This window comes from Leopardus geoffroyi, chromosome A3 (genome assembly GCF_018350155.1).
Source record: "Leopardus geoffroyi isolate Oge1 chromosome A3, O.geoffroyi_Oge1_pat1.0, whole genome shotgun sequence".
In the NCBI taxonomy this organism is placed as follows: Eukaryota; Metazoa; Chordata; class Mammalia; order Carnivora; family Felidae; genus Leopardus; species Leopardus geoffroyi.
This window is the reverse complement of record NC_059336.1, coordinates 89,355,707-89,373,181: the sequence shown is the minus strand read 5'-3', so window position 1 is coordinate 89,373,181 and position 17,475 is coordinate 89,355,707. Positions and strand designations below refer to the sequence as shown.

The window sequence follows — 17,475 nt, the reverse complement described above, 5'->3', positions numbered from 1 at the left end:
AGATGTTAAGGATCTTGCATTGGCAGTTTGTCCAGAATGTTCTAGGTGGGCCCAATGTGAGATGACAGAAGTTGTCTCAGGAGCATGTGGACGAGGTCGCAGTTCCTTACTAAGCCCTATGGAAACATGGGTGATGTCAGTATGATTGTGACCTCAAGGGTCTGGCAGAGCAGGAGGGTGACATCACTGCCCAGGGGACCCAGTGAGCTCAGACTCTAGGGAGGCCTCCTCACAGCCCCTAAAGAGGTGGGAGCAGCAAACATGATGATGAAGAGAGCCCTAGGGGCTGAGCTGCTTTCATCAGCTGTTCAATTATTGTTCTTTTCCTTCACCCTCCTGCTGGCATAGAATTGTACCTCAGGACTGTGCAGAGAGACAGAAAGAAGGAGCACTGAGGCTCTGTACCCAAGACATGGTAGGTCGTGTGGGGTGAGCTATCAGTTGGGGCAAGCCCCTGTCCCCAAGGAGCTCATGGTACAGGTGGACAGACAGACTTGAAAACCAGTAAAACAGGGGCGCCTGGGTGGCTCAGTCGGTTGGGCGTCCAACTTCGGCTCAGGTCATGATCTCGCGGTCCGTGAGTTCGAGCCCCACGTTGGGCTCTGTGCTGACAGCTCAGAGCCTGGAGCCTGTTTCAGATTCTGTGTCTCCCTCTCTCTCTGACCTTCCCCCGTTCATGCTCTGTCTCTCTCTGTCTCAAAAATGAATAAACGTTAAAAAAAAAAATTAAAAAAAAAACCCAGTAAAAACAGTAGAAGAAAGTGTATGAGCTTTGAGGTTAGGCCTGACTCCTAACCCCAGTCTGTCACTTAGTTATTTACCATCTGACCTGGGTACATTATTTAACCACACTGGGCCTCCGTTTGTCATCATTAAAATGGAGATGGCAGGGGCGCCTGGGTGGCTCAGTCGGTTGAGTGTCTGGCTTCGGCTCAGGTCATGATCTCACAGTTCATGAGTTCGAGCCCCATGTCGGGCTCTGTGCTGACAGCATAGAGCCTGGGCTACTTTGAATTCTGTGTCTCCCTCTGTCTCTGCTCCTGCCCCGCTCATGCTCTGTCTCTCTCTCCTTCAAAAAGAAATAAAAAAACATTAAAATGGAGATGGCAATTTTTGTCTCACAGCAGGATGACTGTGAGGAGTGAATGAGAGAAATCATATCATGTTCCTAGAACCTAGCAAGTGTTTTTTTTTTTTTTTTTAAAGTTTATTTAGTTATTTTGAGAGAGAGAGAGAGAGAGACAGAGAGAGGGAGACAGAATTCCAAGCAGGCTCCGTGCTGTCAGCTCAGAGCCCAGTGTGGGGCTTGAACCCACAACCTGTGAGATCATGACCTGAGCCAAGATCAAGAGCCAGATGCTTAACCAACTGAGCCACCCAGGCCCCCCCCCCCCCCCCCCCCCCCCGGAATCCGGCAGGTATTTAATGAATGGTAGCTGTTAGTATTGCCACTGCTTCAGATCACACAGTATGACAGAAACAATGTGGGGTCATGTATTCATACAGTTGTCTCGGGAACAACATGAGTTTGAACTGTGCAGGTCCACTTATATGCGGATGTTTTTCAGTACATTTATTAGAAATGGTTTGCTGATTTGTGACAATCTGAAAAAAACTCTCAGACAAACCGTGTAATGGTTGATTTGCATTTCCCTGAAGGTAGCTCTGTGAAGAGGTCTTCAAGGTGATTTGGAAGGGGGCTGAGAAATTATACGATTCATTATACTGATGTGGATGCAGATGCAGAGAGACTTTGAATGATTTGAGTAAGGTCACTCATAAACTCGTGGCAGTGGAGGGTATGGGTGAGATGGCATGGCCAAATGGTCAGGAAATGGGCCTTGGAATCAGGTGCAATTAAGTATGAATACCAGTTTCAGCATTTACTAGCTGTGAGACTTGAGGTATTACCTAATCTCTCAGCTTTCTCATCTGTAAAATGGGATACATGATATCTACTGCAGAGGATTACTGTAAGAATTTAATGATGTATGTGAAGTGATTACTTTGTGTATTGAGACTGGTGCACAGAAAGTGCTGAATACATTTTTAACTACCAGTGCTGGAACTGAATTAAAGGCCCCCCGAGTCTTAGTTGAGTGCTTTTTTGGTCATTCCATGCTGACCTGACATTCTCTCTATTTAGCAGGCATTCAGATTAGGCAGGCTGTCTTCACTGGAGCTTTTGTACACTCCTCACTCCAGACACCCTTGTTGGTAACATATGAGATCTCTGGATTCAGTGGGGCCTCAAAAAAGCTGCTGACAGTAGCAGAAGCTAGTTTAATCACTACTATACATATCCGGTCTGCATACCAGTCTTCTTCCTGTGATGGACAAAAAGTTTTTTGCTGAGCGAGATGCTAAAATGCTGAAGGGACCGTCTGTCATGTATTTTAAGGGATCTTTAGAAATATGAAAGGCTCCATACTTTCCCTGCCCCTCCTACATCTGTCTGGGGTTGTTTAAGCATGAGTAATTAAATAAAATGAGGACAGCCAGAGATTATCTAGAAACAGACAGGTTTGGCAACTTGCTCATTTCTTGGCAAACACCAGGACTTGTAACTCATTCTCTTCAGTATTTGTTTATTTTTAAAATGTGTTTTCAGTTAATAACTACCATTTTTACTGAAAAAAAGCAATATATGCACAAAGGAAAGAATTCCAAGAGTGCATACATAATTAAAAATGATCTTTCTCTTACTTCAGCCCCCTTCCTTCCTATCCCTCTCCTGGCTACCACTACTGTTAACAGTTTCTTGGGTATCTTTTCAGGGATATTCTATGTTATATTTCATGTATATATGTAAGCATATATATAAATATTTATTCTTCTCAAAAAATAGAAAACATATTCTATATACTGTTTTCATGCTTTGCTTTTTCCCGACATGCTTTGCTCAACCCGACAATTTGGAGATAGTTTCATATCTATACAGAATACAGAGTGTTTTCTTTTTCTCTCTAATGATTGCATAATAAATAATTCATGGCATATGGCTGGAGCAGAAATGATTTATTTTTATTTATTTTTTATTTTTATTTTTTATGTCATATAATAGTTAAGTTTTCTTTATGTTTTAATAAGTTATTTAAATTCAACTTAGTTAACATGCAGTGTAGTATTGGTTTCAGTAGAAACCAGTGATTCATCACCTGCATATAACACCCAGTGCTCAAGTGGGTGTTATATGTGGCTATAACCCATATATGTGGGCCATATATGTGGTTATATATGTAACAAGTGGCTTCCATAATGCCCATCACCAATTTAACCCATCCCCTCAACCACCTCCCCTCCAGCAACCCTCAGTTTGTTCTCTGTATTTAAGAGGCTCTTATGGTTTACTTCCCTCTCTGTTTTATCTTATTTTACCTTCCCTTCCCCTATGTTCATGTGTTTTGTTTCTTAAATTCCACATATGAGTGAAATCATATGATACTTGTCTTTCTCTGACTAATACACTTAGCTTAGCATAATACACTCTAGCTCCATCCACATCATTGCAAATGGCAAGACTTCAGTCTTTTTGATTGCCAAGTAATATTCCATTGTGTGTATGTGTGTGTATCTTCTTTATCCTTCATCAGTCAATGGACATTTGAGCTCTTTCCATAATTTGGCTATTGTTGAAAGCACTGCTATAAACATTGGGTGCATGTGTGGAGCAGAAATGATTTGGCCTCAACTTCCAGTTTGGTTCTTGCATGCCTTTTTTTTGTTGTTGATGGCAAACAATTCTCCCAGCCACTTTGCTCCGAACTGTGGAGTGATACCCAAGGTCCTCCATCCCCATATTTAGTAAGTCATGCCAGTTCTACTTTTTTCCATTTATTCTCTTTCATTCTCATTGCCACCTCCCTGGATTAGGCCTTAAAATTCTTATAGCATTCAGCTATCTCCAAATTTTCTTTTCTTTTCTTTTTTAATTTTATTTTTTATTTTTTAAAATTTACATCCAAATTTGTTAGCATATAGTGCAACAATGATTTCAGGAGTAGATTCCTTAGTGGCCCTTACCCATTTAGCCCTTCCCCCCTCCCACAACCCTTCCAGCAACCCTGTGTTTGTTCTCCACATTTAAGAGTCTTTTCTATTTTGTTTCCCTCCCTGTTTTTATATTATTTTTGTTTCCCTTCCCTTGTGTTCATCTGTTTTGTTTCTTAAAGTCCTCATATGAGTGAAGTCATATGATTTTTGTCTTTCTCTGACCAATTTCACTTAGCATAATACCCTCCAGTTCTATCTACGTAGTTGCACATGGCAAGATTGCATTTTTTTTATTGCAGAGTAATACTCCATTGTATATATGTGCCACATCTTCTTTATCCATTCATCCATCAATGGACATTTGGGCTCTTTCCATATTTTGGCTGTTGTTAATAGTGCTGCTATAAACATTGGGGTGCAAGTGTCCCTTCGAAACAGCACACCTGTATCCCTTGGATAAATGCCTAGTAGTGTAATTGCTGGGTCGTAGGGTAGTTCTATTTTTATTTTTTTGAGGAACCTCCATACTGTTTTCCAGAGGGGCTGCACCAGCTTGCATTCCCATTTTTTTTAATTTTATTTTTTATTTTTTAAAATTTATCTTTTTTAAAGTTTATTTGATTTGAGAGAGAGAGAAAGAGAGAGAAAGAAGGAGAAGGGGAGGGGGAGAGAATCCCAAGCAGGCTCTGTGCTGTCAGCTCAGAGCCTAACACCGGGCTGGATCCCACCAGCCATGAGATCATGACCTGAGCCCAAATCAGGAGTCCGGCGCTTAACTGACTGAGTCGCCCAGGTACCCCTCCAAGTTTTGTCTCTGCTCATGTTGCACAATTGCTCTTGATCACATTTCCTAACATCAAGGTTCTGATTGTGTCACTCTTCTTTAAAACCTCCGGTTGGGGCGCCTGGGTGGCGCAGTCGGTTAAGCGTCCGACTTCAGCCAGGTCACGATCTCGCGGTCCGTGAGTTCGAGCCCCGCATCGGGCTCTGGGCTGATGGCTCGGACCCTGGAGCCTGTTTCCGATTCTGTGTCTCCCTCTCTCTCTGCCCCTCCCCCGTTCATGCTCTGTCTCTCTCTGTCCCAAAAATAAATAAACGTTGAAAAAAAAAAAAATAAAAAATAAAACCTCCGGTGGATTCTCATTCATTGTCTTACGTAAAAACTGAAGCAGTGATCAATAAATATGATTTTAAAATTCTAACCTGGGTAATTTATGGAATGCAAATCCCTGGATTAGGATGTTCAGAGGGTTTACACCTTTAGTCTGTATTAAAAAAAAAAAAAAGTTTACAAGTGTTCCAGATGCAGTTGGTTGTTTGACCAAGTGTAACCATCAGAGTAAGGTACACAATATCTCAGCCCAGTATTTCTCTTCAGGGTGCATTTGCAACCCCATCTTTTACTACTGCTTCTCTACACGCCAGTGTATATGAAGTTTTTGTTGGCTTTCTGGGCACTCCTAACACCTTCTAGTCACAACTTTTAAACTACCAGACCAACCTTTCTATGAACCCTTCACAGCCAGAAGTAGCCCTGAACTCGATTTACACGAGTAAGCTTAATTGGCTTACAGCCACATTCTATTTTATCTTAGTTTGGGGATTCTCCAACCCCCCCCCCCCCCCCCCCCCCCCTTTTAAAGCTTGTAAGATCGCTGCCTGCGGAAACCCATTTTGTCTTTTATTATTTGAGTGTCCAGAGCCTTGTGCACTTTTTAAAAAAAAAAATTTTTTTTTAACGTTTATTTATTTTTGAGACAGAGAGAGACAGAGCATGAACGGGGGAGGGTCAGAGAGAGAGGGAGACACAGAATCTGAAACAGGCTCCAGGCTCTGAGCGGTCAGCACAGAGCCCGGCGCGGGGCTCGAACTCATGGACCATGAGATCATGACCTGAGCCGAAGTCGGACGCTTAACCGACCAAGCCACCCAGGCGCCCCCAGAGCCTTGTGCACTTTGTAGCAAGGGCCTTAAAGAAGAAGCTGTAGAATCAGTGTCATTTCCTAACTTGATCACCATTGCACATGCGGTATCTTTAACTGTTCCTGGCTTATAGTGGGGCTTTCAACACGTATTTGTGGATTCAAAGAATAAATGAGCGGGGCTCAGGCCATCGTTGCCTAGTGAACTACAAGTCCCAGCGGGCATTGCGTGGGACGTCGGCGGACGCGGTGATGCAAGGGGGCGTGCCGAGCCCGAGGGAGGGGTCGTCCTGCGGGTAGCCGGAGGCCGGGGAGGTTCTAGAGCCTAGGGTGAGAGAGGGAACGAAAGGTGAGCGGGGCTGAAGGAGGGGACGCACTACCTGGCGCCCCCAATCTATGGAGAGGGGTAAGATGGCGGAGGCGGAGAGCCTGGAGACAGCGGCGGAGCACGAGCGGATCCTGCGAGAGATCGAGAGCACCGACACGGCCTGCATCGGGCCCACCCTCAGGTACCCCCCGGGGACCGGGGCCACCGACGGGCGGGTACGGGCTGGACGGGGGCCAGGCTCCTTCGGGGCTGTGTGTTTGGCCGGCCGCCCGCAGGGCCAGCGCCAGCCCCCCGTTTCGGGGATCCCGGCGAGCGACCTCCACCCTGGGCAAGGCGGGTCTCCACAGCCCGGACATGGGGTCCCTACTCGACCGCCGACGCCCACAGCCCAGTTACTCCGGAGGCCCCTCTTGCCTTCCTCCAGGCTGGGGCAGCCTTGGTTCTGCCTCCGAGGCCGGCCCCGAGCTGGGCGACTAGAGCGCGCCCGGCAGATGGTGGCTTTTAGCAGATCTTCCCCCTGGGGACATCACCCTTCCTCTCCGACTCAGACCCCATCCTGTCCTAGACATAAGTCCTGCTCTACGGACAAAACAGAAATTCACTCACAGTCTGATGATGGGAAATTACACTCTTGCCTCCATAAAATCACAACCACTTCTCAGAAATGAGTTTCTGAAAATCTCAGGCCTGGAAGGAAGTTTCCCTCAACCCGCGCCCCTCTCTGGGTAGCGGGTACTTGTTGAACCCTGTTAGTAAGACGACCTCTTCCAAAGGTGCAGCCTCAAGGTAGTCTCATCGCTGAGAAAAAGTTGTCACCCCTTCTGCCCAACCCCCCATACCATTACTTTGCCCTCTCACCCCCATTCTATTTGTAAATGTCAAAACAAACTCCACCTACCTCAGCTTAGTGTATTTAACAAAACTTAGGTACCACTTACTATGTACAGTGCAAGAAATTGTATTCAGCAATTTATAAGTGAAACTTATTCAAACTGCAGAACAATCCTATTAGGTACTGTTATTATCCTCATTTTACAGATGAGGCACAGAGAGGTTAAGTGACTTGCTCATGGTCACAGAGAAAATAAAGTAGAGGAGTAGTGATTCCTACTCAGGCTCTCTGGATCCAGGGTCTGCATTCTTAACCTTTTTTGTTATGTCTCAATTGGTGATTACCGTATATCTATACTTCCTGTTAATTATTCACCAGATCCAATTTCCAACCACCTTTCCCTTTCCCCTCAGTTTACTAGTGCCCTGGACCTTACTCATCTTCATCCTTCCTGTTGTACCTCCTGATCTTCATGCAGTCAGTAGACAGATAATTCTACCCACCTTGCACAGTCTTGGGGCACTACTTCAACCTTCAAAGCAGTTATTACTGACTGCTTGTTGTTTTTTTGTTTTGTTTTGTTTTGTTTTGTTTTGTTTTTTTCATAGGGAGAGTTGTCTCATGAAAGAGTGTTTGAAGGAGGGGCAGGCTGGAGACTCTACTCCTCATCTCCACCTGCACATCTTTCTTCTCCAGGGCACAATGGTAGCCTACTTCTCTCTGTGCCATCTCTGGTCATGACCATCTTTAGTAGTTTGCCTTTGTCCTTTATTGCATTGGGATCATGACCATCATACTGCTTTCTTTTCCCATTTTCTTGAGCTCTTAAGGGTGAATGATCCTTATTTCATTATCTTTACTTTTATAAAAACTGCAGACTGCTTATCAGTATTCTAAGTGTGTTATTAACGATTATTAATATTTGGTTTTTATAACACAAAATGTTACTGGAGTTACTGAGGATGCTGTTTCAGTATTTAACTAAGATATTTGGCTACTGAGCCAAGCAAAGTTCCCACTGGAGCATCTGGGATTGCTAGAGTTTTAAAGAAGGGTTCTTTATCAGAACACCATTAATATTGTCTTGAGTCGGTTGTGGTTTTCAATTGCTGTCCTTGGTTTATATGATAAGTGACTTTAATTTAGTGTTGTCAGTATAGTTTGTTGTGATTTATTATGTTAATTCTCCACTGAATCATAATGCATATTTGTTCAGCCAAATTTTGGTCTGTAACTTTCTAGTGTATTGATTCAGGATATATGCATTGGGATTAAAATACATTACCTTTTCTTCCTAAAATTCGCTTTATTATTATTACTGAATTATTTTTCCACTGGAAAGTGGCGTTTTGTGGAGGTAGGTGGATGAAGGGATCTTTTGCCCAAAGGGGACATGGTTAAAAAAAAAAAAAAGGGTTTGAGGGGCTCCTGGATGGCTCAGTTGGTTGGGCATCTGACTCCGGCTTAAGTCATGATCTCGTGGTTGGTGGGTTTGAGCCCCGCATCAGGCTCTGTACTGATGGCTCAGAGCCTAGAGACTGCTTCAGAGTCTGTGTCTCCTTCTTTCTCTGCTCCTCCCCTGATCACGCTCTTTCTCTCTTTCTCTCAAAAATAAATAAGACATTAAAAAAAAAAAGGGGGGGGGTTTGAGAGTTAAGGCACTAGCCTACCAGTTTTAGTTGCTTTTCCGGACTCCCTGGATCATTAGTAGGGGCTCTTCATTTTTGGCCTCATCCTGTCTTTGGCAGATAACCCTAAATCTTACTATCATCTGCAAACATTCAATCACTTGACATTCTGTAAATCAAGTACTAATACCCACTGTCTTTGTCTTTAGTCTACATTGTTCCTGTCCATATTCATAGAGGATGATCTCATTTTTTCCCCTTATCCCATTTACAGGCAGCAGCATGTGCAGACTTGATGTTTCAGAGCCCATGCCTTACCCTGGATGCACCTCCATCATTATTACCTCCTCTCCTTTTCCATCGCAGTCATTAAATATATTTAAGGCAGTAGGCTGTCTTCCTGAACTCTACCCTCAACTGTTAATCTCATATGCCTCTTCCCCTCATCGTAGTCCTTTCTATTTCTTACATCTTTTGAAGTAGTATTTCTAAAGCACCAGATTCTTAGCTGTTCCTGAATTAGGTTTTGTAACTGAAGAGGAACTAAGGAACAGACAATAACAGTGAATTGGTAGCAGATATAAGATAATAAGGTATAAGATTATAGCCATCCCTACAGTTCCTGCTCTTCACAAAAATCCATTTAGCTACATTGCTTAACCAGACTCTTTCCTTTGCCAACTATTACTTGTGAATCATGACTTACTTTCTTTCCCTTCTGTGATACCAAATTATTCTTCCAATCTTACTCCTTTTGGTTTGCGAAGCCAGAGTAGCTTGACTTTTTCATTTTATATTTATCCTTATTTTAATCTTGAACAGTGAATGCAATGGTAGTCAGTTTCCATATACCATAAGGGAGAGTGCCTCTCCTTTTTCATTGTATTCTGAAAGGCCCAAGCATATCTGCACATATAGAGGCTGTTGCCCAGCAAATTCTTTTGGGAAAGCAGCCATCTCTTTCTTCTCTGTCTTTATCTTAAAAATTATTTCATTAGCTGCAAGTCCTAATTTGCAGATGAGGAAAGAGGCCCATAAGATATTAGGGCCTGTCTTGCTTTTAAAATGATATTGATTCCTGCTCTGTACTGCTAATACTAAAATATTGATCAGAAATCACTCATGAACAGTAGCTCCACATTTTCATATTTCAAATCCCATCTCTATATTTCTAGTCTTCTTTCATATCACTTCATATAATATCACTTTCATATAACATTCAGGAGAAGTCATTTTCTAATTTTGCTCTTTGGATACCAGCAATTAACATTCAGTCTTTTTTTTTTTTTTTTAAAGTAGGCTTCATGGCCAGCGACCCTGAGATCAAGACTAGAGCTCAGATCAAGTTGATGCTTAACTGACTGAGCCACTCAGGGCCCCAACATTCAGTCTTAACTGCTATTTAAGATTTTGTTTTTAAGCTTTTAAATTTAACAGTGAAATATACTGCCTGTAAAAATACAGCTCTATGGAGATATAATTAATATTCCAAATAGTTCACCCATTTAAAATATACATTTCACTGGTTTTAGTATATTCACAGAACTGTATAAACATTACCACAATTTAGTTTTAGAACATTTTCATCACTTTTTTTCTTTCTTTTTCTTTTTTTTTTTTTGGTGACATAGCAAGTTTTCAGGGCACATCCATGTGGTAGCTTGTATTGGTGCTTCATTTCTGTTTATTGCTGAGTAGTATTCAGCAATACTGAATTGTATTATATGGATATACCACATTTTATTTATTCAGTTGATTGTCATTTAGGTTTCCTTTGGGGGCTGTTAGAACAATGCTTCTATGAACATAAGCGTACTAATTTTTGTGTGGACATATGTTTTTATTTCTCTTGGGCATATATCTAGGAGTAGAATTTCTGGGTCATATGATGCTCCACGTTTAACATTTTGAGGAACTGCCAAGCTCTTTTCCAAAATGTCAGCACCATTTTACATTCCCACCAGCAATTCATGAGGGTTCCAGTTTCTCCACATTCTTGTAGGCACTTGTTATGATTTTTTTTTTTTTTTTTTTTTTTTTTTTATGTTAGGATCCTAGTGGGTTTGAAGCTGCAATTCACTGTAGTTTTGATTTGCATTTCCCTAATGGCTAATCTTTTCATGTGCTTATTAGTCATTTGTTTGTATCTTCTTTGGAGAAAAGTCTATTCAGATCCTTTACTCATACTCAGTTTTTAATTGGTTTGTCTTTCTATTGTTGGATTGTAGGAGTTCTTTTATATTCTAGATATAAATCTCTTACCAGATATATGATTTGCAAATATTTTCTTACATTCTGTGAGTTGTCTTTTCATTTTCTTGATGGTATCATTTGCTGCACAGAAGTTAAATTTTTATGTAGTCCAGGGGCGCATGGGTAGCTTAGTTGGTTAAGCATCTGACTCTTGATTTTGGCCCAGGTCATGATCTCACGGTTTGGGGTTTGAGCCCTGCGTCAGACTCCATGCTGATAGTGTGGTGCCTGCTTGGGATTCTTTCTCTTTCCCTCTTTTTCTGCCCCTCTCTCCCTCATGCTCTCTCTCTGAAAATAAATAAATAAGCTTAAAAAATTACTTTGTAGTCCAGTGTATCTATTTTTTATTTTTTTCTTGTGCTTTCCTTCTAGACTGTTGCTTTATATACTTTGTTAGAAATCTATACTATTGGTCTAGGAACAATTTTTTTTTTTTAATCTTGCTTATTTAACTAAGTTGTAAATTCGGTTCTTACAGGAAACAAATTGAGTGATGTTTTCAAAAACTGTTTTGCTTAAAGTCATTTGATAATTAAATATGGGGACCTGTTTTCCTCATTTGCTACTTCTGTGCCTTTGGCCACATGGCTTTGTTTTCCATTGTCTCCCCTCCCCCATTTTCTAAGTTGTACAAAAACCAGCTAATCATAATCTTTGGTTCATGACGTGTTATCATTATTGGCACATGCGTGGACCTCTGTAAGCAGTTAATTATTTTTATGAGCAACTTACCACCCAAGTGGGCACATTTTTCTCTTCTGTTAAAATGGAGATGATACCATGTACATTGCAGGGACAGTATTTAAAAAAAAATGAGATAACGCATTTTTCACGGTACCTGCCATGTAGTAGTCACTCACATAATATGAGTCATCTTCTGCCTGTTACCTTTGAGTTTGCTATGTGGCCTTAAGTCTATTTTGGGAGTTATGTTAGTTTAGTGGCTCCTGGTCTTTTTTTTTTTTTTTTTTTTGCTTGCACTCACCTATTTGAGGGATATAATATTCATCAATAATCAATCAGACCTATCAAAATAATTATTTTGGGATGGAGTGGAGAATGGAGGAAAAGACAGGAAACAAAGTTATAAAAGCCCCTCAGGTGATTCTGATATACTCCCTCCTTGACAGTCAATGAGGAGAAAGAAATTACCTCTCATTGCTGATTGCTTATTTTTTAATAGTAGCTCCCTTTTTTTTTTTTCAACGTTTATTTATTTTTGGGACAGAGAGAGACAGAGCATGAACGGGGGAGGGGCAGAGAGAGAGGGAGACACAGAATCGGAAACAGGCTCCTGGCTCCGAGCCATCAGCCCAGAGCCCGACGCGGGGCTCGAACTCACGGACCGCGAGATCGTGACCTGGCTGAAGTCGGACGCTTTAACCGACTGCGCCACCCAGGCGCCCCAATAGTAGCTCCCTTTTAAAAGTAATATTTTTATATTTCAATTATAAATGTAATGTGATTTTTATTTCTTACTTTTTAAAAATGTAATATGATTTTTTTTTTTCCAAAGTTTATTTTTGACAGGGAGAGAGAGACAGAGCATGAGTGGGGGAGGGCAGAGAGAGGGAGACAGAATCCAAGGCAGGCTCCAGGCTCTGAGCTATCAGCACAGAGCCCCATGCGGGTCTTGAACCCACAGACCGCGAGATCATGGCCTGAGCCGAAGTCGGACGCTCAACCGACTGAGCCACCCAGGCGCCCCAAAATGTAATATGATTTTAAAAAATAAGAAACAGACAGTAAAAACTTAATCCTACCACCCTGTCTAAACTCTTAGATTTGCATATTTCTTTTTGGCTTTTTCCATATATATTTTATTACATTAGGTATTAGAAGAGTACCATCATGTTTTATCTTGGTTTTCCAGTTAATAGGTTATATACAGTTTCGTGCATTGTTATACATTATATAGCTATATTGTTTTAGTGGCTTTATTCATGAATTTACTCATTCAACAAATATTAATTGAGCAACATTTATGCACTGGATATTCTTACCACCTCTGGGGTACAGCAGAGAACAAATCCAATGAGTTCCTGCCCTTATGGACCTTACATTCTAGTGGAGCACTCACAAGAATAAACAAACAAACAGATGCATAAAGTAATGCTATTTAGTGATTAGTGTTTCACATGATGGGGTATTGTTTTCAATTAGGTGTTTAGAAAAAGTTACTGTGGCAAAGCTTTGAATAGAGTGAAGGAGCAAGCCATGTGGCTCTCCAGGAGAAGTCTTTTCCAGATGGAGGGCACAGTTGTGTGAAAGCTCTCAGGAGAAGTGTAATGGGGGGAGGCGATGGTAGGAGGTTAGTCAGGGTCCAGATCATGTAGACTAAGAGGTATAGGAGAGTTTTGAGCGGCAGAGTGACATGCTCTGAATTAGGTTAAACAAGGAACATTCTGGATGCTGTGTGGAGATGGAGTAAGAGAGGAAACAGAAATCAGTCAAGGGGTATTTGCAGTAATAACAGGCAGGAGGTGGCTGTGGCATGCAATAAGGTGTTGGAGAGAAGGTGATGAGAAGTAGGTGGATTTAAAATATATCTTGAAAGTAGAGCCAAAATGTTGGATTAGTTTTGGGTGTTAAAGAAGAGAAGAATTAAGGATGATTCCAAGGCTCTTGCTTAAGTAACTGGGTGAATGGTGGTTGCCATTTATTGATACAGGGACTAGAAGGAGAGGAACTTTATTTTTCTTCATAGCACTTAAACTACTGCCTGACACATAGGCTTCTCCACTAGAATTTATTTTCCAGGAGGGGAGAGATTTTCTTTTGTTTGCTGCTGTATCCTGGGAATCTAAAAGGGTGCCTGGCATATAGTTGGTGCTCGATAAATATTTATTGAAAGAATATGATACAAGAATTGTACCACAAACTGTTAATTATCCGGGGCTGATGAACTGATCTGTGGATTAACTGTCTTAAAAAACGTGTCTAGCCTTTTGAGAGAAAACAAAACTGCTGAAAATCTGGAAAACTTCAATTTATGAGATGTATTTATTTTTTGGAAGTACATATAATTAAAATTTTTAAAAATGTTACTTATATTTGAGAGAGAGAGATTAGGATTAGAATTATACATATGGGAGAAAGGGGATGGGTGGCATTAAGTAAATTTCATTACCATACGGAATAGGAGAATGAGTTTTTGTGGTTTCATAAAGAGAAGTTAGATTTTATTTTAATAATGTCATTGAATTGTTAAGCAAATTAGAAAAATGAAAAACTAAAAAAGCCCTCTTGTTGTCTTGATTGTCCTCTTGATAAGACAATAGTGATTTGGTTCAGTTAGCAATGGACTCTGTGTCTGATTTTATTTGGGCTAAATAAACAAAAATTTTCATTGAAGTTCTTCCAGGGGAAGGTTATTCTGATGTGTTATCTGATTAATTAGATTCAAACTACACAACATTAGTAATCAGAGAGAGAATATAAATGGGAGGATAGTCTTTGTCAGCCATTCCTTTGTTGAATATCAAGAGTTTATTGGTTGTCAGATCTCATATATAATGCTGATGAAACTGATCTCCTGGAGATACAACTTTGGAGATAAAATACAAATAGATGAGTTATCCTTATTTGTCTGGGTTTGAAATATTTTATTCAAAAGATGGAAAGAAAAGGATAAGAATCATGGACCTAATAAATATATCTTTTCTCCCATTCCCTCTGTTTCCTTATTTTACTAGTTTGTTGTTTATCCTTTTCATGTTTGTTTATTTTTGAGAGAGAGAGAGAGAGAGAGAGAGAGAGAGAGACAGTGAGACAGTGAGACAGTATCTGAAGCAGGCTCCATCCAGGCTCTGAGCCTAAGTCAAACGCTCAACCGACTGAGCCACCTAGGCGCCCCACTTTCATTGTGTTTTTAATGCAAAACTAAGCATTTATAATTTTATTTTTCCCCCTTTTATGCAATAAGTAGTGTGCTATATATACAGTTTTGCAGCTTGTTGTTTTACTCATCAGACGGTGTATCCATACCCATATGCAGAGATTTTCCTAATTTTTTTTGTTACAGCTGCATAGTATTCCATCATGTGAGTATACTGTGGTTTATTCAGCCAGTCTCCTATTTCTGTTTAGTTGGGTTATTTCTAGTCTTTTGCTAGACAAAATAATGCAGCAATCATTAACCTTGAATATTGGTCATTTCTTATTGTACTTTTCATACTTTATCTGTAGGGTAAATTCCCAGAAGAATGATCGTTGGGTAGACTGATGAGTATGTATGTAATTTGGTAGGTATTATACCTTTTAGAGGTTGGATCATTTTGTTCTCCCTCTAGCATTCTATGATATTACTCATTTCTCCATAGTTTTTTCAACAAAGTGTGCATTCGACTTGATTTTTCGCCAATTTAATAAATGATAAATGGTATTTCTGTGTAGTTATCATTTGTAGTTTATTGTGAGTGAGGCTGAACATCTCTTCATATGTTTAAAAGGCTTTTTGTATATCTTTGTGTGTGTGTGTGTGTGTGTGTGTGTGTGTATTGTCTGTCTCCTTTGCTTATTTTTCTATAAAATTGGCATTTTTCTTTGACTTAAGAGCATCAGTAAAGAACCTTTCATTGTTATGCTTTGCTTAAATACAGCAGGAGTATACAAAATGCAATGAGTTTTGGTTACTAAAACAAAGAAACCATTGTTTTTTAAGGAGTGAAAGCTTCAAACTTGCCTTTTCATTATTTTAAGTCATAAAGGTATATGAGTAAGTAGACATTTTGAAAGAGTAAAAAAAATCTATCAGGAGACTGATAATTTGAAATCAGAAGATTTTGGGGGAAATGCAGTAACATTATTAGATAAGGCTGCTTTATATACAAATAAAATTCTTAGCAAATCAGAAGTTGTCAATGTTTTAATAAGTTATTTACCTTAAACTGTGATGCATCTCTTCACATGTTTACATAATTTCCAGCATCAACACAACTAGTGTATGAATTTATTGCAAAAAGTAATTGATAAGGGCAGTTATTTAGTATGGTTTTGGAAGCAGTTTAGAAATTTAGATGACATCTATGACATAGTTTTAATTTGGAATATAATATATATGAATATTAATTAGGTCATTGAAGGAAGCAAAGATTTTCTGATTCTTTATGTCATTGAAGTTGGTAATTTGTAGCATTTGCCAATGATACAACAATTGTTTTAATCATGTGCCTTAGTGAAGCTTTCTGATGAAGGCAACTTGAATAAATAAAATCAGTGACTGGCTGATCTATGAAATGTGTGAATCGGGATTGAGATGCTGAGCAATGATGACAATGTAAATTTGCTTGGAGGAAATAGCAGAAAAGGCAGGGGTGGGACGGAAAGACTTAGTAAAAATGAGCTTAAACACTTGAGACCTGAGGTGATTAATAGGTTATTTCTTAGAGATTCGTGCTATGGCTGTGGGAAAGAAGAGTAAAGCCATTTTTGTGATGCAGTAGTATTTGCTGAAGTATTTGGAAAACAAAGATGACAGTTTGCTTGAAGTCTGACCATATTGCATGGACTTTGTTCCAGTCTTCAAGTGAAGGAGAATTCAGTGACAACATTAATGAAATATTTTAATACTTTGGCTATTTAAAAAAAAAAGATTTGTGGTGTGTATCTATAAATTTATATTACATTTTACATTTCTAGATGTCTGCAGAATGGTAAATGCTTTCCCTTAAATTGTAGGTAACTTAATACTATTTCTGTCACATCTGACTAGTCATCTTTTATTCTGGTTAATTGACAATCGACTGTTCTTTATCTCTCTTTTTTTCTGATTCTCTCCTTGACTTGTTCTAGAAAGGAATTAGCCAGTTTCTAAAAATGTACGTGATTTACAAAGTACATATAATAGATGTGGTGAGGAAATTGGGGTAAGACAAAAACAAAGGTAGGAAGAAGACTATGAAGTCAAGAGTGAGAGCAATTAAAAGATTCCTATTTGGGGGCACCTGGGTGGCTCAGCCAGTTAAGCATCCAACTTCGGCTCAGGACATGATCTCATAGTCCATGAGTTTGAGCCCCGCATCAGGCTCTGTGCTGACAGCTCAGAGCCTGGAGCCTACTTCAGATTCTGTGTCTCCCTCTGTCTCTGTCCCTCCCCTGCTCATGCCGTCTCTTTCTGTCTCTGAAAAATAAACATTAAAAAAAAAAAAAGATGCCTATTTGAAGGCCTATACATTTTGTAAAGGAGGTAGGCCATCAGTTTGGCTCTGGGCTTTCCAGCAACTAGTGCAAAAAAGAGACATGCACTGTTATTTGAGTTATGGTGTTGTAAAATTAAAAAGTAGTTACTTAAGGAGAAGCACAGCTATTCTTGGTTCTGAGTAAGACCAGAGAACTGTTTCTCCCATATGTCTTCACAAAGAAGGCCCTGTATAATGTAACTTTAATATCCATATAGTAAATGTAGCAATATGTGACAGGCTGTTTCTTATATTGTCCTTTAGTGAAAGCATATGGCATAACCAAAATACAATTTAGTAAAGGCAGATCTGCAGAGAGCCAAAAGAATTCAGTTCTCTG

General features: G+C 40.1%; 1 protein-coding gene across 6 annotated transcripts in view; it reads left to right on the top strand.

Annotated features, from left to right (window-relative positions):
- The first annotated feature begins 229 nt into the window (after positions 1-229).
- The window catches only part of EXOC6B (exocyst complex component 6B), a 616,021-nt gene continuing 598,775 nt past the window's right edge, over positions 230-17,475 (top strand). For 4 of the 6 annotated variants that reach the window (XM_045446458.1, XM_045446457.1, XM_045446463.1 and 1 more), the window contains exon 1: positions 6,181-6,424. In XM_045446458.1, the coding sequence (XP_045302414.1) occupies positions 6,312-6,424 (113 nt within the window). In that variant the 5' untranslated portion in view covers positions 6,181-6,311. Of the gene's footprint in view, positions 416-6,180; positions 6,425-15,144; positions 15,201-17,475 lie in introns of those variants that run through there. The other 2 variants (XM_045446459.1, XM_045446460.1) reach the window with 2 other exon arrangements.